General features: G+C 49.3%; 1 protein-coding gene across 1 annotated transcript; it reads left to right on the top strand.

The window, feature by feature from the left end:
• The first annotated feature begins 339 nt into the window (after nucleotides 1-339).
• Nucleotides 340-15,875, top strand: FOXRED2 (FAD dependent oxidoreductase domain containing 2). Its single transcript, XM_004279432.3, has 9 exons — nucleotides 340-423; nucleotides 1,048-1,596; nucleotides 3,312-3,563; nucleotides 3,688-3,951; nucleotides 4,310-4,476; nucleotides 7,288-7,453; nucleotides 9,153-9,394; nucleotides 10,591-10,761; nucleotides 13,584-15,875. Exons 2-9 carry the CDS (start codon nucleotides 1,049-1,051, stop codon nucleotides 13,835-13,837), a joined length of 2,064 nt encoding a protein of 687 aa, XP_004279480.1. The 5' UTR covers nucleotides 340-423; nucleotide 1,048; the 3' UTR covers nucleotides 13,838-15,875.
• The last annotated feature ends 10,380 nt before the right edge of the window (nucleotides 15,876-26,255 follow it).

Raw genomic sequence — 26,255 nt, 5'->3', positions numbered from 1 at the left:
AACACACCAGTTAATTTGTTTTTCCGTCCTGGCTTCATCAACCTGGTTTCCGGTCCCAAAGTACTGAGTACCCAACTAGTCTTTGGCTACAGTAATGGAGTGGAACAGCTGCGATTATCCCCAAAAGTCGTCTGCTCCCGTGCCTCCCTTACACGTGGAAAGACACAGCTTTAAAGAGCCCCAACCCACTTTCCAGATTTGATCTTCAGTCGGGCCACCACGCGCCGGCACGCGCCGGCCGGCGGAGCAGCACGTGCGCGGCTCTCGCGAGCGACCCGGAGCCCAGAACCCGACAGCCCAGCCCCTCATGACGCGCGCCGCCACGTGACCCCGCCCCCTGCCATGGGCGGGGCCGCCGCGGTGGCGCGGGCAGGCCGAGCGCGGGCTGACTTGGCTGCGGGCTGTCTACGGAGCGGCTGGGAGGTTCGAGCTCTGTGCGGGGGGTGGACTGGCGGGCCGGGGAGGCGGGAGCTGCGGGCGTGGGCACCGCGCACGCGTGGGGAGCGGCTCCCGTATTCAGCGCGCCCGAAGGAGGGCGGCCTCGCGCTGCTCCGCGGGCAGGTGTGCTGGGGCTTCCCTGTCACGTGACCGAAGAGACCCGGGTGTGGGACGGGGGCCTGCAGACCACACCTCCTTCAGGCTGGAGGCCGGAGCGCGGGGGCGTGGCCAAAAAGACGTGACCCTCGAGGGTCTGGCCTTGGAAGGCCCTAGGGGGGTGTTGGGCATCCCTGGAATTAGGGGAAATTGGAGAAAACACCCAGCCTCTTATTACCATGGCAATAAGGAGTCTGGCGCCCTTGGGAACTAAGGTCCTGAGGGAGATGGAGGGGCTCGGGACTCCTAGGGGGAGCCCAGATCCGAGCTTGAAACGATGGAGTCGGGGCAAATGAGTTCAGAGGTCCTTGGGTTCTGGTCCTGGCTGCACCCCAAGTCGCAGTGAGCGCTCCGGCAAGCCCCTGCCTTTCTGGGCCCCCAGTTCCTGGCTCACCTCCGCGGGCGTCAAGGGGCCTTCGTGGTCCGAGGCCTCACCTCTCTGGTCTGCCGCAGGATGGGTCTCTCCGCCGCGGCCCTGCTGTGGGGCCTCCCAGGGCTTCTCCTGACCATCGCCCTGCACCCGGCTCTCTCCCCGTGCCCCGCCCAGGCCTCCGTGCCCGCGCACCGGGACTACTGTGTCCTGGGTGCCGGGCCCGCGGGGCTGCAGATGGCCTACTTCCTGCAGCGGGCCGGCAGGGACTACGCCGTGTTCGAACGCGCCCCGAGACCGGGCAGCTTCTTCACGCGCTACCCGCGGCACCGCAAGCTCATCAGCATCAACAAGCGGTACACAGGCAAGGCCAACGCCGAGTTCAACCTCCGCCATGACTGGAACTCTCTGCTCAGCCACGACCCCCGGCTGCTCTTCAGACACTACTCCAACGCCTACTTCCCCGATGCCGGCGACATGGTGCGCTACCTGGGCGACTTCGCAGACCGGCTGGGGCTTCACGTGCTGTACAACACAACCATTGCCCACGTCACTCTGAACAAGGATCAGCGGGCCTGGAATGGCCATTACTTCATCCTGACCGACCAGAAGGGCCAGGCATACCAGTGTAGGTAAGGAACCGGCCTCCAGGGCTCACCTGCTGAAGCCAGTGCCTTCCCTGGAAGAAGGAAACCCATTGGTTGGCCCGTAGATGTGGGAGAAAAGAGGCATTTCTGCCCATCCTTGCTCCCACTGAAATCCAGTGCTAAGAGGTTCAGTTCAGCCATCATTTCCCAAGTGTTTCCTAGAAATGTATGTACTCAAAGATACTTGAAAATTCTGACCATTTCTTTCCTCCAGGGTTTTTCAGACTTCCGTATCTTCACATTCACTGAAGGACTCCAGCATTGGGTGTTGAGCATTGTCTGAGCTTATGCACCCACAAAACCCTTTTTGTAGAGCATCTCCTAGAACTTGTGTTCCCCAAAATACATTCTGAGAAATACTGGCAAGTGTCCAGCAAGTGTTAGACAGGCTCAGTAGGATTTCTGAACTGAATGAGAGGGAGGGTCAATAGGCAGTGCTGCCAGGATTCAGTTTTAGCTCGCTTTGACTTGGGAGAAAGCTTAGCATAGTCTAGAGAACCCAAATTCAGAGTTATATGTTATACCGTGCTTGTCTAATCCTCACAAGGATCCTTTGAGGGAGGTTCACTGATGCCCATTTTACGGATGAAGAACTGAGGCTCAGAGAAGTTAAGTAACCGGTGCCGTGTCACACGGCTAATAAGGGGTGCAGCTGCCACTTGAGCTCACATCTTCCTGACTCCGAAGCCTGTGTTCTTAACGCTGTGCCCGACTGCCTCTCCGTTCCCGGCCGTCAGCCTAGCACCTGGCTCCAGGCAGGTGCTCGATCACGGTTCATTTTCTCATGCCTTTTGCCAGAGGCTCAGCCTTGCTCCTTGCTTGTTACAGCCCAAGGAGAGAAGGGTTGGGCCAATTTGGACCCTCGCATCTTAGGCAGCAGTGCTACAGTGTAGGGGATTCAGATGTGAGCAAATGGACAGGCCAAAAAGCAAGGGGCCACAGAGGCTGCCCAGGCCCCTTCTCCAGGCCACCCGGTCCTGTTTTCTAAACTACCTTGTGATCAAACCATTCCTCTGCAGGCTGGCAGGGTCCAGCTCCCAGCCTGTCCACCACGGGATTGTAATCCCCACCAGTGGAAAGAGCAGGACTCTGGAATTAGGCTGACCTGTGGTCAGATTCTGGCTCTGCTGTCTAAGGAGCTCTGGAGGTCGTGGGCCCACGTGGAGCCTGCATCTCCTCACCTGTAGAGCAGGCGGAATAACACCAATGCAGAGCTGCTTTGAGCCGTAAGATGAGGCAGAAAGCACTTAGTACAGGGCCTCGCACAGAACCACCACTCAGCAGATTCTGCATCTGCCACGCAAGTAAGAAAGGGGGAAGCAGAACGTCTTTCATTTTCATGACTAGGGTGGTACTTGGTGAGGCTGCCATGTTCAAAACTAAGTGAATTAATCCATTTCTCATGGCGTCACCCTCTCCAAAGTCAGAAAGTAGAACTAATTCTCACGTTTGGTATAATCCCAGGAAGGTGTAAAGGAAACTGCACCCACTGGATCACTCAGTGAGAGGCCAGGGTAAGGTCTCAGATGCACTGGGACAGGTCAGGAGGTGGGTGAATAAATGAACAACCTGCTTTCTTTTAGGAGCCAGCAGTCTGGGTGAGGCGGGCGAGCCAGGCAGCAGGTCCAAAGAGGGATTTTTCACTTCGTGGTCTCATAGCTAAGAGGCTAAGCCACCCTCCCTCTGTCCCCCACCTGCAGCGTCCTTCTCGTGGCCACTGGCTTGTCAGTGCCCAACCAGGTGGACTTCCCTGGCTCCGAATACCTGGATGGTTATGAGTCCGTGTCTGTGGATCCCGAGGACTTCGTGGGTCAGAATGTGCTGATCCTGGGCCGGGGGAACTCGGCCTTTGAGACGGCGGAGAACATCTTGGGTGTCACCAACTTCATCCACATGCTGAGCCGCTCCCGGGTCCAGCTCTCCTGGGCCACCCACTACGTCGGCGACCTCAGGTATGCTGGGCAGGTACTGTGTGTGCTGTGCTGCCAGCCCCTGCCCCCCGCCCGACTAACCACCCTGGCCCCTGAGGCTTCCTTACCCGGCACAGTCTCTCCTGACATTCCCCTTGGGCCCCAGGGCCATCAACAATGGCCTGCTGGACACCTACCAGCTGAAGTCCCTGGACGGGCTGCTCGAGTCTGACCTGACGGATCTGGCCATTGTGAAGGACCTCGAGGGCAAATTCCACGTCACCCTGAAGTTCTTCCTGGAGGAAGGCAACCGGAGTGCCGACGCCGTCCCCCTCCCCCAGGACGATAACGACAACTTCGCCTTGCGCGTGGGCTACGACCGGGTCATCCGCTGCCTGGGCTGGAACTTCGACTTCTCCATTTTCAGCAAGTGAGTCCGAACAGAGGGGAGGAGCTGGATCTCTCAGCAAAGCCCTCTGGTCAAGGCCCAGGTGGACAAGGAGACGCCAGAGGGCTTGAACAGATCCTCCTGTGCCATCAGGTCACACAGGGACCCAGAGCCCGGCCTCCAGTGCGGCTTGAATCCTGGCTCTGTCCCTGACCCACCACGTCTTTAACGCGAACCTCAGCTACTCTGTCTGTTAAATGGACATCATCATACCTGCCTCCTAGGGTCACGGTGTGGTTTAAATTTGAGCAGGAATGTAAGCACTTAGCTCAGTGCCAAGCCTGTAAAAAGTGTTTCATACATAGCAGCGATTTTTATTCACAGCCCTTTCCACTCACAGGTCCCTCCGACTCTCTGCAGGGGGTGAGCTCAGCAAGAAGTACCCCCTGGTGAAAGCCAGCTATGAGTCCAAAGGGAGCCGGGGCCTCTTTGTCCTGGGGACTGCCAGCCACTCCGTGGATTACCGGAAATCTGCTGGGGGCTTCATCCATGGATTCCGATACACAGGTGAGCCCGGGAGAGAGGGCCGCTGTCCCCAGGGTCTGTAAAGAGACGCCTGATTCCCTGAAAGCAGCCTTAACAGCAGTTGATTGTCATAAATTCCCTGTGGGGCAGGCAGCAGTGGGTTTTCGTGGTCTGAGGACACATCTAGAGGAGTACCAGTTAAGGTGTAAAAGTAAGTACATCTGGGGGTGGCGTGTTACCCGCATCACCATGATTGGCAAGGACTGCTAACCTGGGGAAGCAGCTGCATGGTCTCAGGGGTGCGGCTTCATAACCTCCCCAAGCCTCTGTTGGCCCTCCCAGTTGTCAGAGTTGTAAATGAGGTGAATTCTTCATCCCATAGAGCTGTTGTAAGGACTAAATAAGGTAATATCTGGAGACCGTGGAGCTGTGAAGTATTATGTACACATAGACTCTTTGGGTACCAACAAATTTCAATAAAAGTTGCAACTAGATTATATCAGCTCTTTTTCAAAACTCTCAGTACTAAGGGCACCAATTTTCTGCGCTCTGGGTAGCCCGTTGGATGGGTGCTTTATTGCATGACGAGTGTTACATGGGCCAGTTAATTTGACCATAAAAACACCATAAGGGGGCTTCCCTGGTGGCACAGTGGTTGAGAGTCCGCCTGCCGATGCAGGGGACACGGGTTTGTGCCCCAGTCTGGGAAGATCCCATATGCCACGGAGCGGCTGGGCCTGTGAGCCATGGCCGCTGAGCCTGCGCGTCCGGAGCCTGTGCTCCGCAACGGGAGAGGCCACAACAGTGAGAGGCCCGCGTACCGCAAAAAAAAAAAAAAAAAAAAAAAAAACCACTATAAGGATCCTTCATCCTGATGTTTCTATATTTAATGTGATGCCTCACTTGCCTTAATGCTACTTTTTGCATTTCACTCTCCTTCCAGTTTGACAGGGAAAGATAATCATGCTTTGCTGTTGATTTCCGGGCGGTATGTTTTATACCCTTTGCATGTTGTCAGGGAGAGAAACCGAGAATGTTAGCTGTCTGTTTACCAAAATATTTGCAAATGGAACACACACATGTACACAGAATGGGAAGAGTCTGTCTCTCTAGCTGTGTCCCCAGGAAGAAACCCTCCTCATGTTCCCGTGCATGTCACCCTTCCTGCACCTGCTGTCCTGACAGGTACTGCCCCATCCCTCTTGCTTCCCTCTGTCCTCTCATCTTTCCCCAGCTCACATTCTTAATTCTCCCAACAGCCCCATAAGAGACATCTTGTTATTTCAACTCCATTTTTCGTAGAAGGAAACTGGGGCACAGAGAAGTTAAGTCACTTACCCAAAGTCACCCAGCCAGTGGATGGCAGAGGTGGCATTTGAATCCACACCTGTCTGACTTTGAGGCTCCCAGCTGACCGCTAAGCTTCAGGCAAATGGGAAACAATCCTGGATGGACAGGCCACCAAGAGCTGTGATCACTCCTACTAGCTGGGGACCCCACTAGAGGGAGGGGCAGTGTGGCTGTACACAGTACATCCTGCCCGACCTTGCTCATCATTCAGCCGAAGAAAAGGCCCCCAAGGGAGACAAGTAAAAAACAGCAAGGCAGAGGAAAGCAAGATGAAAGATGGTAACCTCAGAAGGTAGGGCCTGCTGGGAACCCTGCCCCTCCCCCTCCTGTCTCTCTCCAGTCCATCCCAGCCTCACTTGCCTGACTTGGGACCTCTTGGTCTCTCCTGACTGGTCTTCCTGCCATTGGTCCCTCTGGCTTCCCATCCAGCCACTCCGGTACCCACCAGAACACTGTTCTTTAAACAGGAAAACCTCCAGGGGCTCCCCAGCCAGGTCCTCGGCATGGTATCCAGAGTTTCGTGCAGCCGGCACCAGCTCGCCTGCCCAGCCTGGCCCTCGCCTCCTTTACAGAATGTGCCAGTTTCTCGAGGTTTTATGTCTTTGCACCGATGCTTCTTTTGTCAGGCCCCTTCCCACCCTTCCCGAGCTGTGTAATTCGTCATCCTTTCCCAAAACGCAGCATAACCTTGTTTCCTCCAGAGAACCAGATGTCTGTCTGTCTGTCTCGTGAGGCTGAACATCCTTTCCTGTGACCGTTGGTCGACCCAGTCTCCCATCATGTGAACTGTCTGTCTGTGTCCTCGCTGGTACTGGATTTGAGTGTTGTGTTGGTTCATTTCGAGGAGCAGGCACCTGTGTGTGGTGCCCCAGTGTCACCGCTGTGTAAGGGCAGCCCCAGGTACACAGAAGATGTCCCCCTGTTGTTTGAGATAGCTGTTGCTTTTCTATCCTTCCAGAAATATACAGAGCATCTCAAAGTAGAACTCAGTAACAGATGTGGGTTTCGGCTGTGAACAAGAGAGGGCAGTCAGAGGGTTTCCATTTGGGAGTCTCCCATAGACATGGGGACTGTGGGGTGGGGAGAGATTGCAGAGGAAGGCTCTGGGTCTGGTTTGGACGCGTCACATGTGAGGTGACAGTGGCAGGACTTCCATATGCAGATGGCCTAAAGCAGAAGTGGGCAGTCTCGGGCCTGGGGACCAAATCCAGCCGTGCCCGTTCATTTCGCGGTCCTCTATGACTGCTCTCCCACCAGAGGCAGAATTGAGTCAAGTGAGAGAGACCGTCTGGGCTGCAAAGCCAGAAACACTTCCCATGCAGCCCCTTTCAGAACACACGTGAGGACCCTGCTCTAAAGGCACCTTCCTGGAGCCGCGCAATACAAGCGTGTCCTGAGTGCAGAGCTGGTGGGGCTCTGCGTCCCTCCCCCCCACCCCCCGCCCCGGAGGTGAAAGGTAACATCTTAAGGGCAGCGTGCCATTCCTCCCTCTGGCCATTTCAGTGCGTGCCGTCCACCGGCTGCTGGAGCAGCGTCATCACGGCGTCACCTGGCCCTCCACCAAGCACCCCATCACACAGCTGGCCAGTGCCATCATCCGGCGCGTCAACGAGGCTTCTGGGCTCTACCAGATGTTCAGTGTGCTGGCCGACGTGGTCCTGTTGGAGGAGTGAGTAGTCAGCCCTCGCCTTCCCACTGCCCCTCCCCCTCCCATGCCGTCGTGCTCTTCTCTGCCTGTTGCATGTGTGGAAGAGCCCAGTGGTTCTTTCCTAAGATGAAGATGGCTGGTGGGGTGGGCAGGGAGGCTGGGGATCAGTCTGTTCTGGGGAAACCAGTGACATCAACACCACAAGCTCTGCTGACAGACAAGACGTGAGTGTGACTGCAGCTTTGCCACTTTCCACCAGTGTGATCTGGGGCAAGCTACTTAGCCTCTCTGAGCCTTTCTCTCATCTGCAATATAGAGCTAATAATACCTACCTCGCAGGACTGTAGGAAGGAGTAAAGGTAACTGGTAGAAAAGCATGTGGTACCAAACAGATGAGCAGTGAACTGCAGTGATGACGGATCACCACCTGGGTGGATTTAAGAGCTCCTTGGGCCAGACCATGTCGGCTCCTTGTCAATCAAGTGATGAGCAGCAGATCACAGAGGACGCTCCCTGAGGAAGAAACCACGCAGAGCAGGGAAGGGAGAAGAGCTGGGGGCGGTGAGCAGTGGGGCTGGTTCTGAAAGGACACGGGGCAGGTGAGACGCCTCAGAGGGAACAGTCTGCTCCAAAGCCAGTGAGTGCAGCAGCACATCGAGTTCAGGGACCTGCAGGAAACTCAGCGGTGCTCAGAGCAAAACCCCCATCACCCTTGACTCCTCTCTCTTTCATACCCATTCACAGCATCCGTAGGTCCCATCAGCTCTACCTTCAAACTGTGTCTAGCATCTGCCTCTCACTAGCCCCCCACTGCCACCTTGGTCTGGTCCACAAGCATCTCTCACCTGCACTAATACAGCAGCCTCTCACCTTTGACCTCATGGTCTGCTCTCAACATGGTGGCCGGAGTGATTGGGTTTTTTTTTTTTTTGGCTGCTGGTGCATGCGGGCTTTTTCTGGTTGCGGCAAGTTGGGGCTACTCTTTGTTGCAGAGCACGGGCTCTCGGCTTGCAGGCTTCAGTACTTGTGGCACGCAGGCTCAGTAGTTGTGGCTCGTGGGCTCTAGAGCACAGGCTCGGTAGTTGTGGCTCATGGGCTTAGTTGCTCCGTGGCATGTGGAGTCTTCCTGGACCAGGGCTCGAACCCGTGTCCCCTGCATTGGCAGGCGGATTCTTAACCACTGCGCCACCAGGGAAGATCCAGAGTGATTCTTTTAAAACTTGAATCACTAGAATTCAGTTCTGTTCACTATCTTACCAAGGCCCGCAGCTTCCCTTCCCAGCCCAGATGACACCCAACATTCCCATCGTGGCACACATAGCCCTCCTTGACCTGCCCCCGCCGACTTCCCCTCCCCTCCCCCTCGCGCCACTCCAGCCACACTAGCCTTTTTCCTGTCCCTTGAACATGCCAAGGTGTTCACTCACTCCGAGGGCTTCTGCATCACCGGTCTCTCAGCCTGGCTCACCCTCTCCCTAGATACCCACTCAGGTTACTCAGCGTCTTCTGTCTTCTCTCCCCAGTGTAAGTCAGGGCTCCGCTGTAACAGTAATATTCAAGGGAGACGCGCAGGCCTGATCAGTGTCTGTACGCTGTTTGACGGGCGCTTCTAGGCAGGAGAGGCAGGCGCACACACACACCACACGCACGCACACCCACGTCTGGCACCCCTGCCGCAGCACTGAGGGTCTTACCCACGCTGTGTTGCCCCTGTCCTCAGGAATGCCACTGCTTTTGAGTACCTGGAGGAGTTCCCCATGCAGGCGCTGGCCCAGCTGGAGGCAATCACGGGAAGAAGGGCAAGGCACGGGCTCTTCGTCATCAATATGGAGTACGGCCGGAATTTCTCTGGGCCCGACAAGGACGTCTTCTTTTATGACCGCTCTGTGGGGCACACGGAAGACGCCTGGCTGTCGAACTTCCTCCATCCTGTCATCTACTACTACAGGCACCTCCCCACCGGTGAGCTGGGTCTCCGCTCTCCCCCGAGCGAGGGCACTCCTCGGACCCCAGCGCCATTAAGCTGTCATGCAGCACCCTCAGCTGACAGAAGGGGGGCCTCTTGGGGCTCTGCCTAGAGCCTAAATGGGGCAGATGGTCCAAGAACGATAAATGCTATTCCCAGATCCTGGCCCACACATCGACCTGGGTGGGCCACGTGTGGAGCGGCCTGATCACCTCCAGGCACCACGTCGTCAGAGGGACACTGTTGTTGCCGTCTCCAAAGGAGGCTGACCGTGGAGTGGGGAGCGGGGTCTGGGGACTGACTCTTAGAAGGAACAGGAAAGGGAAGGGGAGCTGGTTAGCACAGGAGGGGAGTGGGAGAGCTGGGCAGTGTTCCCAGGGCTGTCCTTTCCTCGCTGTGGGACCTTGGACCATTACTTAACCCCGCAGAGCCTCCGCTTGCTCGGATGTGAAATGGGGGTGGCCATGGTACCCTCCTTGTAGGATGAGGGTTAATGAGATGATACAGCACAACGCCAGCATGGCGCCCAGCACGGAGTAGCTACCGAATGATGACCAACCTGGGGAACACGACTTCTGCTTCCAAACTTGAAGGGATGTCCCCTGGAAGAGGATGATCTAAAACTAGAGGTCGTTCCAAAGGGCGGAGGTAGCGTCAACAGGTAGAAATGACAGGAGCGCAGGTTGACGTTCACTCTAAAGGAGCAGCGCATCGTGAAGGCTGCCGAGGGTGGGATGGGCCACCTCCCAGAGTCTCCCGATGCAGGGATGGCCATGGCTTGGTGCCCTGTGGCAGGGACACACAGAAGGGCACCCACCAGGTAGGAAACTGGACTAGAGGGGCCCTAAGACCCCTTGGATGCAGGACCCCGAGTCTCCTCACAGAAAGGCCAGTTTCAAAGCAGCCACAATAGACCTCAGCTCACGTAAGTCTTAGAAGCAAACCAAGTTCGAGTGACTGGTCCTAGTTCTGCCCGCTGACAGTGCAGGGGATGAGTCTAGTCCAGTCCCTCTCCCTCACGTCCACCCTCCAGACATTTGGAAGGACAGCTGAACAGGCTGACCATGGCTCATGCAGAGGTGCATCAGGAAGGCCGAGCGCGAGGGGCTGGGGGGCAGGCACCTGGGATGTGGCCCTGGGAATGGAAGCCCCGCGCTCGGCTCTGACATGGCGCCCTTTCTCCTCCCCACAGAGCAGGAGGTGAGGTTCCGCCCTGCAGGCTGGCCTCTGCCGCGGCCCACGGCCATCCACCACATCGTGGAAGATTTCCTGACGGACTGGACGGCCCCGGTGGGGCACATTCTGCCCCTGAGGCGCTTCCTGGAGAACTGCTTAGACACCGATCTCCGGAGCTTCTATGCAGGTAACTTAAGTTTCCCGAAGGACAAAGGGGCTGAGCTGGAGGGTGAAGAAGACCAGGTAGATCCGTGCCCTGTGGAACTTTAGGATGTGCGTCTAGAAACCCAGACCCAAGACTTCCATCTCCTACGACGGGAGGACTCGGCGTTCACAGAAACCCCCTCCCAGTACAGCACACCTGCAAACACTGAATAAAATGTCTTTTTTAAAAAAACGGCAGGAAAATAAGGGAACTCCCCAGAGGCTAAACACCAAGAAAAGCACAAACCCACTGGATGAGAGATACCTGCTGGTTGTCAGTGGCCTAGAGCCCGGGTAACTGACCAGCACTTGGAGCTGGGAAGACGAGGCTGGAGCAGGGTAGGATGTCTGTACAGAGACCTTTAAATAGAGCTGGGATCTCAGTAGGTAAAGGAGAAGGCAGAAAGCACTCCCGAGAGAGAGAGAGGAGACGCACGCTTTTTGGCTCTGGGTAGAGTGGGGGGAAATCTCCCCTGAGAATTTCCATCCACTAGGCCTCACTCATGTGAGTTTGGGGCCAAAGTTCACACTATCGTTGTGGTGCAGAAATCACAGAAGTCAATGTGAGTCTTCTGTGAGGACACATACCTTAAAACTAGTCCTCAAAGAATTCCCCCAGATAAAGTTCCCAGGAACATGAACTCCCAAGCAGAAATCACTTCACACATAAGGATACAAACTACCATGAGGGAGTGTCAGCAGAAGCAACACACTGTAGGATGAAACCTACAAAGACTGTGGGAAATGGAATGGTCAGAGAGAGGATGTAAAGTATGTCCAAAATCTGTAAGTAAATAAAAGAGAGATTACTGAAAATAGAATGAAAGGGCAGGACTACCAGAATTGACTGGGCAGATTTGAGAAAGGTCCAAATAGAACTTCTGGAAATGAAAATATAAATTTGTAATTGGAAACTCAATGTCAGGGTTAGTAGCACATTAGACAGAGATGAAGGGAAAATTGGTGAACTGGATGGAAGATAGCTCTGACAGTCAAACCCAGAGAGGGACTTGGGGAGAGAGAAGTCTCACGATCCCCAGGAAGAACTGACCAAAACAAGCCAAATTTTTGTCTCTTTTTTTTAACCCCCTGAATTACCAGGATACCCGCTCCTTTTTTCTGTCCAGCAAACATCTGTTGAACAGTGATTGTATTTCACACACTATTCATATCAAACCAGGTTAGAGACGGTCAGTCCTCGGCCTACGGGTCAGAGAGCAAGTGTCCTTCTTTCATCCCTCAGTCTACCTTGAAATAAAAATGTATATATTAAGGGGGATGGCTTAAAACAATACTTCAAGTTAATAGTCTAAATGCGTGTAGATGCTCAAACAGGGGTAGTTCATAGAGCAGAGCTAAGCAGCTTTGAAGTACTAGCATTCTGCAGACATAAACTCTGACCATACACTTACACATGAAATTACCCACTATAGATCTGGAGACCTCAGCTGCAAAACCTGTCTGTTTCTCGAGGTTTCAGGAGTACACGGAGATGCCAGTGCCTGTTAGGGAGTGTATTCCTACCCTGAGTTACGGCTCCTGCCGACCCATCGTCACAGGCCCTGCAGCCTCCTGGCTCCTACTCCCTAGATAGACTCAACAGTACAGGCCACTGAGTGTCACTGCCTTGAACTTGAAGGAATCCTCCCCACAAAGGGCCAGCTGGCAGAGGGTGGGCTTTCCCTCCACCCGGTTAGTGGATGTGCAGCCGCTAGTTCTGGACCCAGATCTGCTGGGCTTCTCCACCCCCGGCCCCTGCAGAAGGGGTGACGTATGTCATAGGAGGAGGTGCTTGCCGAAAGGCCACCTCACTGCCCCTCTCCATCCTCTCCCACATCTGCTGCCGTCCCTGCTCAGAGAGGATGGTCATGGACCATTCTGGCAGGGACCCTCTGTACTACAAGTCAGAGGTAAGGTAGGAAATAGTTTTCCTGTAGCACCTCACAGCCTGATCACTCGTGTGAGCCTTACAGCGTCCTTTGGTAATGTGCCTATTCACTGAGGCGAGAGACTCAAGTTGGTTTTCTGACACTCACTCCATCTTCCCATCCTGTCTAAATCCCTTAGAAGATTGAGCCCACCTCTGTTTCATCCTTTCTATTCTTTAGGTCAAAGTTATATAAGTGCTTGGCTAAAAGGCTTTTTCACCCACTTCCGTTCCCATTCCCCAGAAGGAATGACTTGTAGCTCTTCTGGTTGTCTCTTAATATTTCTAAATAACACGTCTCCACAGCTCTTTCTTCATTGATCAGATTTGACCTACACACCAACTTTCTGCTGTGGCGCAGACGAGGGTCTAGCAGTTTTATCTTTACGTCCCCCACAGTGCTTAGAATCGTGCTTTACAAACAGTATCTGCAGCTCAGACATTGTTGAGGGGATAAATCTTTGCAGGGAACTCTGAGCTCAAAATGGAACCGACCACCAAGTTCCCAGCCCCCCGGGGTGGCTCCTGGAAGAGAAGGCTGAGGGGCTGCTCCTGCGTGGCCGAGCTCCCACCCTGCTAGCGCCACGCACAGCAGCATGCGGGCCTCCCACCTCTGGGAGCTGAGCCGTCTCTTTGGTTTGCTTTCCTTTCCTTTGGAGGCTTGTTTTTCCAAAATGTTGAGGCAGCCTCCCAGTCTTGGAACCTCAGGGAGGGATAAGATCCACGGCTACCCAGGTCAGACATGAGATACCCAGAAAAGTCAGCTCCCAGGCTCAGGGGATGGAGGGAACCGGGTGAGGCCCCTGGGGCATTGGCACCCCCTCCCCTTGCACCTCTCCCCACACCTCTCAGCCCGGTCTCCTCTTGCTTTTGTGCAGAGTCCTGTTTCCTATTCGCCCTAACACGCCAGAAGCTGCCACCCTTTTGCCAGCAGGGATACCTGAGAACACAGGGGCTCGTGGGAACTGAGAGCCTCCGCCAGCACGGCGTGGAGAGCGGGCTCCTGTGGGACTATGCCACTGTGGGCCGGGGGGACAGCGGCCAGCAACCTGGCGACCACGGGCCAGGACAGCACCCTCTGGCTCCAGGGCCTCCGGTCTCGCCCTTCGACAGCAACAAAGAGGAGCTCTGATGGCCAGGCTTCTCCCGCCCAGGCCCACAGTCGGCCCTGCCCTTTCCCCACGGTTCAGTGCTCCCACCAACGTGATTGCCAGAGACACCTCAGATCATCGCAGTGACCGCACCAAAGCCACACGGAGGGCACGGAAGGGCTGAAGGGCGGCCACTCGGTGGTCTCCCCTCCTGTTCGGTTCAGAGGTGCCTGAGAAGTGGGGACCAGAGAAAGCATCTTCTGCCAGATGGAAGGGAGCTGCCTTCCACACCGGACTTGTCTGCAAATGAGCTGTCACGGAGCACCAGGCTGGCCTCACTTCTGTCCCCATCAAGTGCCCAGTGCTTCCTTTTCCTTCCAGTTGTCGACTTAAAAAATATTCACAACCTAAAAGTTGAGAGTTATGTTTTATTCAGCGGGAATTCTTAAGACTTCAAACCCAGGAGGCAGCATCTCAAATAACCCTGAAAGAACTGCTCCGACGAGGTGAGCAGGGAGCCAGGTTATACAGAAGTTTTGCAACCAAGGGCAGGTGGTCTGAACATCAAAAGATTATTGTTAATTAAAGAAAACCAGATATCCCAAGTTTAGGAACTTAGTGCCTTTCTGTGTATGGGAAGATGCAAGAGTCTGGGCTCACTGAAATCTTTCCTTTGATATGCGCCTCAGCTGTCTGGGGCCAATATCCTATGTTTTCACATCCTGAGTTTCCTCAGGGCTCACCGTGGGGAGTGGCTGCAGTCTGATGGCTGCTCAAAGGCAGGTATTCTTTCCTTCCTGAGCTCCCTCAGGGCTCACCAGCTCACATCAGTGGTGGCTGCCATCACTGATGAGTGTGGCATCCTTTGTTTACTGATGTAGCGGGAAATACTGCATTTCTCAGATCCTCCTCTTGGTTGGAAATTTGACCAATATTTGGGAGACATTTCATGACCAAATTTTGTCCCACGGCACTGGGAGGCGCATCCCAGATCGGGTGAACATTTTTGTTGATGTGTCACTCCAGGTGCTAGTTTCCAGATTAGGCCCTGTTGATAACTAAAGATTCTCTGGATCATCTGTCTTACTAGTCTACTATGATCCAGGAAATGTTTTCCCTTTTTGCTCCTTCCCGTACCTAGAATCACAGTATTACAGTCATTCTGTAAGAGTCATAAATGTGATCTGTTTCGTCAGGATGTTTAGCCATCATCAATTTTGTTGGAGGCCTGGTTACACACTGGGTACTGTAAGAGACAACAATCTTATAAAATAGACAGGATATAAGTAATGCAGCTAGTAATATTGACAAAGTCTTATTGCAGCAGGGAGACACGAAGTACAAACAATTTGGAAACAAAGGACAAATTAAAACAATTATTAGTATAACTAGTTCTAATCCAGTTGCAATAAACCATCAAGTCCACAGGAGGGCCAGCTGGAGAGGCCAAATTTTGGCAGGAACAGGTAGAGAGAAAAAGATAAATGTTTCATCTTTGTTTACAAAGGTATACCTTATCAACTTGTTGTACATCATAGCATAAGAGAAAAGGTTTTTTTTTGAAAAACAAAGATTAAAGCTAGTATATTTCCCAAAGTCATAAAGTTATAAATCATATTCATCAGTTCCTTCAGTCCCATGTAATTGATTCCTGTTGATCTGGATGAAGTAATCCGGTTTTGAGTTTTGTCATTTGTTACAGAGTTCAGTGGTATTATCTAAAGGCAATCAGAAACTTATATTTGGGGACTTCCCTCCCTGGTGGCGCAGTGGTTAAGAATACGCCTGCCAATGCCGGGGACATGGGTTCGAACCCTGGTCCAGGAAGATCCCACATGCTACAGAGCAGCTAAGCCCATGCACCACAACTACTGAGCCTGTGCTCTAGAGCCCGCGAGCCACAACTACTGAGCCTACGTGCCACCGACTACTGAAGCCTGTGCACCTAGAGCCCATGCTCTGCAACAAGAGAAGCCACTGCAATGAGAAGCCTGCGCACCACAACGAAGAGTAGCCCCTGCTCGCCATAACTAGAGAAACCCACGTGCAGCAATGAAGACCCAATGCAGCCAAAAATAAATTAATTTAAAAAAAAAAAGAAACTTGTATTTGTTTTTTATGAGTCTTCTTAAAAATCTTCATTTTGTAAAGGCATCAGGACAAAACTTAAAAAAGCATGGTTAAAGATCTGAGTACAATGCAATGGGCAGGAAACTTGGATATTTCTGTGACATAACATTTTAGGATAATAACTAGAATTATGACTGATAACATTATATCAGGGCATATCAGATGTTAGGGATTCCATATAAATTTTGGAATATCTATATTAATGACATTTATCCATACACTGTAAGCTAAGGTTCATCTCCAATCACTTGACAATGTCTCTGAAGTAATTAAACATACCCGATAAACTTAATTAGTTTAACATTCATCTCTGAGATGTCTCAGGATGTTCCTTCAAAGCATCCCAGAGTCGGCTGTAGGCTAAAAGAGCTTTGGTTGGATTTTAATATTGGGGAAGTTTGTTAAAAATATCAAAACTGTTTTAAAACACAACAGGATCACAGGTCACTGTGAATCAGTACTTACTCATTTAACCAAAGTCACAAAAAGATGAAAAACAAATACAGATCACTTAAGCCAGGTAGCCAGTTGTCTAGGTTTATCCAACTAGGTTTTAACCTTTGATGTGGTATTAACACATAAACCAAAGCAGTTGTCACCGTTAACAATTTTAGTGTTTTTCTAGGTATGAGAAGATGCAAGAATTTGGGCTCATGAAAATTTTTCTGAAAATATCTATCTGAAGGCCCGCTCTGCCAGTTTTTCCCAGAGCACAGAGGGCCTCATTCCTGATCTCCTCACTGAACTGCTTTCAGGGGGTGTTGAAGGTCACCAGCTGCAGTGGCCATGATTTAATCTTTGTAGAGGTAGGTGGCAAGTGCTAGTTTCTAGTCAGCAGGGCCCCTTCATGGTAATAAATTTGACCATGGTTTGGGGGCAGCGTTTCATGACCATTTCATCCCACTGTGCTAGGAATGCTCATTCCCAGGTCTGGCGAAGATTTTTCTGATAGGCCACTCGATGTGCTATCACGGGACTAGGCCTTTACTAGCATCCCAAAGTCTCTGGACCACCTGTCTTCATAGTCTCTTATGGTCCAGGACAATATTCCTTCTTGTAGCTTCTTCCCATATCTAGAGTTACACTATTTCAATCATTGATCTCATATGGAACTATATATCATCGTTTTTTTGTTTTGTTTTTTGCGGTACGCGAGCCTCTCACTGTTGCGGCCTCTCCCGTTGTGGAGCACAGGCTCTGGACGCGCAGGCTCAGCGGCCACGGCTCACGGGCCCAGCCTCTTCGCACGCATGTGGGATCCTCCCGGACCGGGGCACGAACCCACGTCCCCTGCATCGGCAGGCGGACTCTCAACCACTGCGCCACCAGGGAAGCCCCGGTCTGTCTACTCTGATTGTCATCTTTTCATCCTGGTGTGAGTACAGTTTCCTCGTTTGAGCATTGTTTTAAGGTGATTTTGAGATCAGGCATCCTCTCTAAAGGTCAGTCCAGTACAGTGGTACTTTGTGAGTGAAAATTAATCCAAGAGTTAATTCCCTTTAGTTACACTGTGAATGAGCTAGTTAAGACTACCTGATAAGGGTCCTTCCATCCAGGTTGGAGATAGTCCTTTAAATTATGTCTTTTCCAGCCTGTGCTCCGCAACGGGAGAGGCCACAGCAGTGACAGGCCCACATACCGCAAAAAAAAAAAAAAAAAAATTATGTCTTTTCCAATATGCATAATCCCCTGGTTATAGGTCTGGGGCATCTGATCTTCATCCAAAGATAGATTACTGAGATAAGCTTTAGAAACAAACTTAAGAGTGTCCTTTAATAATTCTGTTACACTTTTTAGCAGTATAACATAACAGCAAGGAACTATCAGAAAGTGAGTCTTGGTAAACACAGACCTTAATTAACAAAACTAGAATTTAATATTCATTGAAGCATAATTTTTTTGTTTCCATTGTGAGGGCATTAACCCTGCAGCCAGGGAAGGCTTTAACCCATCACATAAAAATGAGGTTTGTCATGGAGCTGGAAAAAGCCAAGCAGCCGTCTTGGATTTTCCATAGCCCTGACTCTGATTTACAGCAATTTTTAACTCCTTTTAAATTCTCTGACTTACGAGTAGACCATCGCCATGTTACAAAGACATCAGGATAGCAAAAGTCTGACAATGGGGGGTTAATTTTTGTAGAAGCAGGATGAACTTTATCTACATGTGCCAAAATCTTCATAGATCATTGTGAAATAATACTTATTTACTTTACCAAAGTAACAAAAGATTTTAAAAGCAAATACAAATCACTTAAAGGCAAAGAAATTTACATAGTCTGTTATTAAAAGCAGCATTCCAAGAAAATTTTGTTCTCTTAACAGAGAGAGAGAATCAAATTTCAGTCTACTCTCAATTAACATGGCCTGATGTTTTATATAATTGTAATCGATCATACAGTCTTTTTGCTCACTGAAATTTTTATAAGGAGTCTCAGACTGAACTTTTAAAAGACCTCTCAGGACCAGGAAAGTCACACCAAGGGCTTGTCACAGATTTCACTTACCAGATCTAGGTGAATTCCTTCCTTTTCAAGGTCCCCAAAATAACTTGAGATTTCTGTACCTGTTAGTGATGTAGCCTTCCTAATTTATCTGATAAAGCTGTTGGGAACCTAAGAGTTTCCAATCTCTGGAGGGAGCAGGCAGAGAGAAAAGATAAATGTTTCAATTCTGCTTACAAAAGTATAATTTACCAAATTACTGTAAGCCATAATTTGCTTGATGGGAAGGTTTTCCTCACACCTGGAAAACATAGATTCAAACCAGTAATTTTTCAGATAGAAACCATAAAATTATAACCATATTCACCAGTTCATTTTGTTCTTTTGTTAACTTTTTATGAAGCCATCAGGTTTTTTCTAGAATTCTTCAATTTCTTGCCCAGTTCAGTACAAGTCAGAAACTTGTATTTATCAAAAGTCCTTTCTATAAATCTTCTTGAAGAGGAAGTGTTTTTGCAAAGGCATCAGAATAAAACCATAACTGTCCATAATGATAAAAGACTTAAGAAGACACCTTTAAAATCTGATTACAATGTAATGTAATTTGACAAAGTAACTTGGCTACTGCTGTGACATACAACACCTTAAGATAATAACTGGATTTATGACTGATAACATTTTACCAGGACATATCAGAACTTTAGGAATCCCATATAATTTCTAGAGTATCTATATTAGTAACATTTACCGTACAATATAACCTAAGAAGATTTATTACTCATTTGACAATACTTCCCGTGTAATTTAACATACCCAATGAACCTAATTAGTTTAATATCTCTCCTTGGGATGTTTTAGTATCTTATTTTGTTTGGAAATGGCCTAGTTATTCAATAAACTTCCATCATTTAACTTAATTTAGCACAACTCTAAATTTTCAAGTTGTGGAGCATCTGGAAGGATTATTCTTAAGTTGACATTCCTAAAACATACTTATTCCTAAAAAGTTTACCCAGAGCTCTTATCTCATTTGTATTTTCTTGTCTTAAAAATTTCTTCACATCAAGTTACTTTCATTGCTGACAAATTTGCAACAGATATAATAGGATCTTATTTAGTTCATATTAAACCTAGGCACAATAAAACTATTATACTTGATGACTCTAAAGACATGTCTATATTAATTGGATCAAGAAACATTAACACCAGGTATTAATTTAATACTGAATATTTCCCAGTTCACGAGAACCTAGAATTCGGTTAGCTTAATTTCTCTTGTATTTAGTTGTTTGATTTGTAAGCACTTACTTTTCTTTTAAGTCAATGAAATCGAGCTCATTTACAAATTAACGTCAGCAGTATTATCCAAAGACAAAGACACATACTGAGATATACACATGTATCAAGACAAACACAGATCTCACAGTTTTCCACTTGGGGCTTAAAATGTCTCTGCCCCTTTCTTTCCCCTCGCTTGAAGTTCTACTGATTAACCCAAAGCTGAAGTCTCAGGCAAACTGGGCTGTGTTTGTATCTCAAGGACATGATAAGAATTCACTTCAAGATTTCTCCTAGGCAAATTTGTGTTCTCTCAGGGTCAGGATTCTGAAAAAAAAATATTTCAACAAGCTAGCTTTTTCTCGTTGCACATGCAAAAAGAACCGGTTTTTCAATTTCAAAAAAAGTTTATTTTAACCAATTTTCTCTGGAGTCTAAAGAATATTGTGGCCAAACTGTCAGAAATCATCTTTCTCTTTCTGTAGTCATAGTTTCATAGCTAAAATATAGACCAAATAGTGCTCAAATTGACCCTAATAACAGGGGCAGACTGGCTGATTAAATGTCCTAGCAGGGCTTGTCTCTCTGGGGAGGTGGGGTCTCAGTTTGATGAGAAGATTCTGGAGGAGTGAGGGAACTTGCCGGAGCTGGGGAAGCTTCGTTCCCTCCTGAGAGCTGGTTGAGTCGGAAGGGGATCATTTAGAACGTTAGGAGAGATTTTTTTTGATCCCTCAGGCTTTTGGTTGTGGAGCCTCCTAGAGCAGGATTATAATAAAGGGAAAAAGTCCTGAACATAAGGGAACCTCGGTCCATTTTCCCCATCCTGTGGCAATAAAGATCTACTTATAAGAGACCCATTTTTTTTTCCCCATTGGATCATAGCTATAGGTCGACCAGTCATTTAAATTTTTCTCCAAGTGTTCCCAGGTGGGTGTGGAACCTTAGAGGAAGCGCTTCCCATTTTAGCTCAAAAAGTTAGTAACAGATGTCTGTGCGCTCAAACCAAAGTAAACAAACCAAACCAAAACCTCGCCAGCGGGAAGTCACAAAGTAAAACAAAGAGCAAAGGGACACCCCAAAAGGATGGCAAAGAGATGCCCAGAAATCAAAAGCCAAACGGCAAAATGCCCCAAACGTGACTTCCACGTGACGTTTGTCCAAAACGGTGCCTTACAAACAGAATTTCCCTTCACGGCGAGAATTCCCCAAATTGGAACCAAAGTTCCCCAAATGGACAGAGTCAAAAGGCCTCAGCTGTGTGCCCTGGGGCACTTACCAAAATGCTGGCGGGCGTGTCGCGACGTAACAAATGTAATTGCGAGAATCTTCCTGATCCTCCGAGAGGATCAAAGTCTTCTCGGAGTAGAAGTCCGGGCTGGCTGGTGCGGGGAAGGGAAGAGAAGGTGTCCTTAAGGCAAAAAAAAAAAAAAAAAAAAAAAAAGCCTCTGCAGCTGCTAGGGCAACGTCCCCCCTGTTCTCCGCTACAGCTTTGGAGATCTGCAGCCTTGACGGCGGATCGGGTGAGGTGGGACACGGCCCTGCAGCAGGGAGTCCCTGGCGATCTGGCCTCAGAGAAACCCCCAGCCGTCTGCTCTCCTGAAGGAGGCTGGCAGGCTGGCATGGAGAGAGATCCCCGAGCATCCGATCAAGCCAAGGGGCCCTGCGGGGCTGCCTGCCCGCGGGCATATCCTGGATGAGCCCCCAAATTTTGTTGCCAAAAAAAACCACCTTGGCTCTCTGCACCAGTGCCGAACAGAAATACAGAGACAGAGTTTATGGAAGAAAAAGAAAGATCGCTTTAATTCTTTGCCAGGCAAAGGGGAAAACACAGCAGGCTAGTGCCTCCAGAACTGTGCCCCCTTCTCTGGGGAATAGGGCAAGGTTGTAGAGCTGGGACTCGTGGTCTGAGGCAGGTGATAAGGCTCAGAGTAATTAAGGTTTTGCATTTCTTTCTTTTTTTCTGCAAATTTACTGCCAAAGGTGGCGTCAGGCGGCGGCTCAGCAACCGGGTCTGGTGTCCCTGAGGTTATCTGCCCGTGACCTTTCTGAAATGAAGAATGTTACAAGGGAGAGTAGAGGGACAAGAATGCCAGGCGTGGAGTGTAATTCATATGGAGTAATTAGCTTTGCGAAGGACAAGTCTAGCTACAAGTGTTTCTTAGTCTAACAGCTAAAAACTAACCAAGATTGCTTAACTCTTTCAGGCCTGTTTAAGTTGCTTCCCTAGCCTGTTCATTGTTCCCTTGTTTTCTCTGTTTATCAGAAAAGAAAACTCTCATTTCTATTTTTGCTGCTACAAGGGTCCCAGCCAGGAGTCCCCATCCGGGCAGCCCTAAAGCCTGTCCGGCTTCACCACACTGCCTCTCCCCGCCCCCATCTCTGCTTTCAGAATCCCAGTGAGGCAGCCGGGTTGTCCTAGGCCCTCGGGCTGTTGTCAGGCCGAGATAGGACAGCTCCCTGCAGGGCTGTCTTATCTAATCAGGTCTCTCGCAAGCTGCTGTCTCCCCAGGACTGCCCTCCCTCACTTGCCTTCCACCTCTGTGTTCTCTTCTCTTTCATCCTACTCCCCTTTCCTCTGGCATCCTGCACAGCGCCTCGCCTCTGCCCTGCCCGATCAAGTTTTGTAAAATTGTCACCGTGCTCTCTTTCAGTGGGGGATTCTTTCGGAGGTGATTCACGCCACTGTTCGTACGGAGCCCGGCTCAGCATATATAAGGAACCACTTATAAATGCAGTTGTAAGATAACAGTGATGAATTTAGTTTCTGGTTCCCTGAGCTGTTCTGGCTCTTTTATTGTCCTTCCTCACCAGCAATCTGTCCCTTCTTACTCTCCCATCAGACATTTTAGTCCCACTGATGAGTAAGCCATGGGAAAGCAGTTGCACATAAAATAATCATGGTGGTTTTTCAAAGCCCAGGATCACAGGTGATTGCTTTCTCACTGGTCCTTTTTTTTTGACTGTGTGTTGGGTCTTCATTGCTGCGCGGGCATTTCTCTAGTTGCGGCGAGCGCGGGCTACTTTTTGTTGCGGTGTGCGGGCTTCTCATTGCAGTGGCTTCTCTTGTTGCGGAGCACGGGCTCCAGGCGCACGGGCTTCAGTACTTGTGGCTCTTCGGCTCAGAGAAAGCCCACGTGCAGCAACGAACACTCAACACAGCCAAAATTAAAATAAATAAAATTTTTAAAATAAATAAATAAATCTCTTAATTAGGACCATACCCATAATATCAAACCCTGTTACACACATCTCACCTACCCAGTTACTGAAGGCTGGCTGACCCCCTGGTTCCAATAAACTTTCGAGGTGCTGTAACAAATAGTTTACTGATGCCTAACCACGTGACATCTGCTGCTTTCCCCCCGTCATGTGCCAGATTGTTACTTCCATCAACATATCACCAGCCTTATTGTGCTTAATAAGACATGACTCAGCTCTTGCCCAGCCGATGAGAGATACACATTCCCTGGTATTCTTCCTGCAAATGAATAGTTGGCTTCAAACAAAGAACTACTTTTTCCTGTGAAGACCGTTGCTGCATTTGCTGGAGTCCTGTCCTGTCTAGAGCTTCCCTTCTAGCAACTGCCCCACCCCCGGCCTCTTTCGTAAATCCTGGCCCCCTGCGGTGGCCTTACACATGCCATCTTTGGTGTCTGCTGTCTCCCCACTGTGTTGTATGAACTCACATTTCCTACTTCATTGCCTCAGTTCCTTTTCTTGTCAAGTCAGGACAGCCTTCTAGCAGATCTAGCTGTTTCCAGCCAGAACAAGCTCTTCTTCTAGCCAAGGCTTGACTTCATTCATTCCTTCTTTTTTCAATATTATAAAGCTACTCATGCAAAACAGACAAATCAGTGAAACAATAGGCCAGAAGTAGAACCTATTCTAAGTAAGATGGCGGTGATTTTAAAAGGGAATCACAGGACTGCCCTGGTGGCGCAGTGGTTAAGAATTGCCTGCCAGTGCAGGAGACGCGGGTTTGAGCCCTGGTCCGGGAAGATCCCACATGCCGTGGAGCAACTAAGCCTGTGCACCACAACTACTGAGCCTGTGCTCTACAGCCTGGGAGCCACGACTACTGAGCCCACATCCCACAGCTACCGAAGCCTGCGTGCCTAGAGCTCGTGCTCCGCAACAAGTGAAGCCACCACAATGAGAAGCCCGTGCACTGCAACAAAGAGTAGCCCCCACTCACCGCAACTAGAGAAAGCCTGCACGCAGCAACGAAGATCCAACACAGCCAAAAATAAATACATAAATAAATTAATTTTTAAAAAAAAGAATGATGTAAAAAAATTTTAAAGTTTAAAAAAGGGAATCACAAACCAGTAGGAAAGATTGTACAGGACCATGCAATAAGTGATGTTGGACCAATGGGTTAGTAATTGTGGGAAAGAAAATAAATCTCATTCTAGACCCCTATTTCATACTATACTTCAACATTAATTCCAGGTGAATTTTTCAAAGCTATATAGAAACTGGAGGTGAAGAGGGGGTGTTATAAAAAAAAAAAAAGAAAGGGCTTTCCAAGTTTAGAAGCAACAGAGTAATTCCCCAGGAGAAAAGTTTTAATATTTCTAGGTACACCATCTAGCCTGTACCAAACTAATGACTAATGTGTCTATTTTAAAGAAAATGGTAAAAATTAAAAGGTAAAATAATTATGGCAGAATACAACACACATAAAAATAATAAATAAGCAAATATCTATTATATTAAGAACTGATTGAAATAAATGAGAAAAATGGAGAATAGTTAAGTAAACTATGGTACATTCAGCCAGTGAATATTATACAGCCCTCAAGAACTCTAAAAAGTGGTAAAGGACTGTATAATACAAATACATGTGTGACAGTTAAGTGAAAACAGTCAGGATATAAAATTGTAGTTGCAACTGCTTATAACTATATAAAAATGGAAAATCATATACAAGGGAAACTGAAAAGAGAATATCATAAAGTGTGGTAGTATTAGGTTTGTAGAGGTCTTTTTTTTTTCCTTTTTCCTCTTTTGCCTAAATTTGGGTTTATGCTCTATGGTGAAATAAATTCCTTTATCTTTAAAAATCATCTGTTTTTGGAATGTAAAGTCACTGGGGGCAAGAGGGCCTGGGAGCCCTTCCCAGAGGGTACGCTCTGCCCCCTTGGTCCAGGTGGTCCCCGTGGCATCGTCCGTTGGCCCCAGCTGGGGAGACACTGCACTGAGTGTCGGGGAGAAAATGTGCTTGATCCTGAGAAGTGAATGTTTTAAGTAGTGTGTGTTCCTCTCCTAGACTCTTTGGACTGACAGACCCAGTACAACAGAGATCTCCGGAAGAGTTTTCCCTCCCAAGTGACAAGAAAATGAATGTCATCTCAGGGTTAATATGAGCCCCAAATTCCTTTTGCTTGATAAAAGTGGGGTGTCCCTAAAGTCTGCCTGGAAATCAACTCACCAAGATGTGAATTTGTCTGCTAAGCTCATCGTAACATCTAATCATTGATTGAGTATCTACTACGTGCCCAGAACTGTGCTGTGGTGGTTTTAAAGATATGTCCACAAATTCTTGGATACTTCTCCCGCAAAGAGGTGGAGCTTAATCCCCCTCCTGTTAGGTGTGGGTTGGACTTAGTGATTCACTTCTAGCAAATAAAATACGGCAGAAGTGACAGGATGTCATTTTCAAGATTAGGGTATAAAAAAGACTGTGGCATTCATCTATCAAGAGGTTGTGCTTTCCCTCTCTCTCTCTCTGGAGTCCCTCACTCTGGGGGAGGCCACCTGTCATTTTGAATTTGAAAGGACATCCAGTATGGAGAGGCCCACATGGCAAGGAACTAAGCCCTGCCACCAGCCACGGGAGTGAGCCTGGAAGCAGATTGTATTCCAGTCCAGCCTTTGAATAACTGCAGCTCTGGTCACCACCTCACACACAGCCTCATGAGAGACCCTGAGCCAGAGCCACCCAGCAAAGCAGCTCCCGGATTCATGATCCACAGAAACTTCGAGATAAATTTGTTGTTTTGAGCTGCTGAATTTGGGGGGTTATTTGTTACACAGCGATAGATAACTAATACATGCATGAAATATCTTGCCTACATTAATTATCACCACAACCCTAGGAGGTACTAGATATTACTCTCCCCATTTTACAGATGAGGAACCTGAGGCTGAAAACGATGACACAGCAAGTCAGTGGTGTGGTGTTTTGAAAATCCACCTCCTTTGAGCCATCCTCTAAATATTAAACCATTAAAGCAACCATCTCCTCACCACCATCCCTATGAATTTCCTTCATGTGAACACTGGGTTACAAGAAATTAAGAGACCAAGCAATTGCCAAACCTAAGAAAGTGTGTGGTTCCCACAGGAAGGCAGAGAAGCGTTGAGATGCTGATTCCACAAAAGGTACCCTCAAAAAGAGTATTGATCCACCAAACCAGATGTCTTGTGATACAGGTAGGGTGGGATGACTCAAGATGAGAAGAGGAAAGCTCTGGAGTCTAGAGTGTCAGCCCTGATGAGGCTTCACCCTCAATCAGGATCCTCAGTTCTCTGACCAATTACAACATCATCCCCAAAAGTCAAGTTAGCTTCTTCCCTAGAAAAGAAACCAGAGCCTGCATCAT

This window comes from Orcinus orca, chromosome 11 (assembly GCF_937001465.1).
Source record: "Orcinus orca chromosome 11, mOrcOrc1.1, whole genome shotgun sequence".
NCBI classification, from domain to species: domain Eukaryota; kingdom Metazoa; phylum Chordata; class Mammalia; order Artiodactyla; family Delphinidae; genus Orcinus; species Orcinus orca.
Note: the sequence above shows the minus strand (reverse complement) of the source record. Positions and strands in the feature narration are given on the sequence as shown.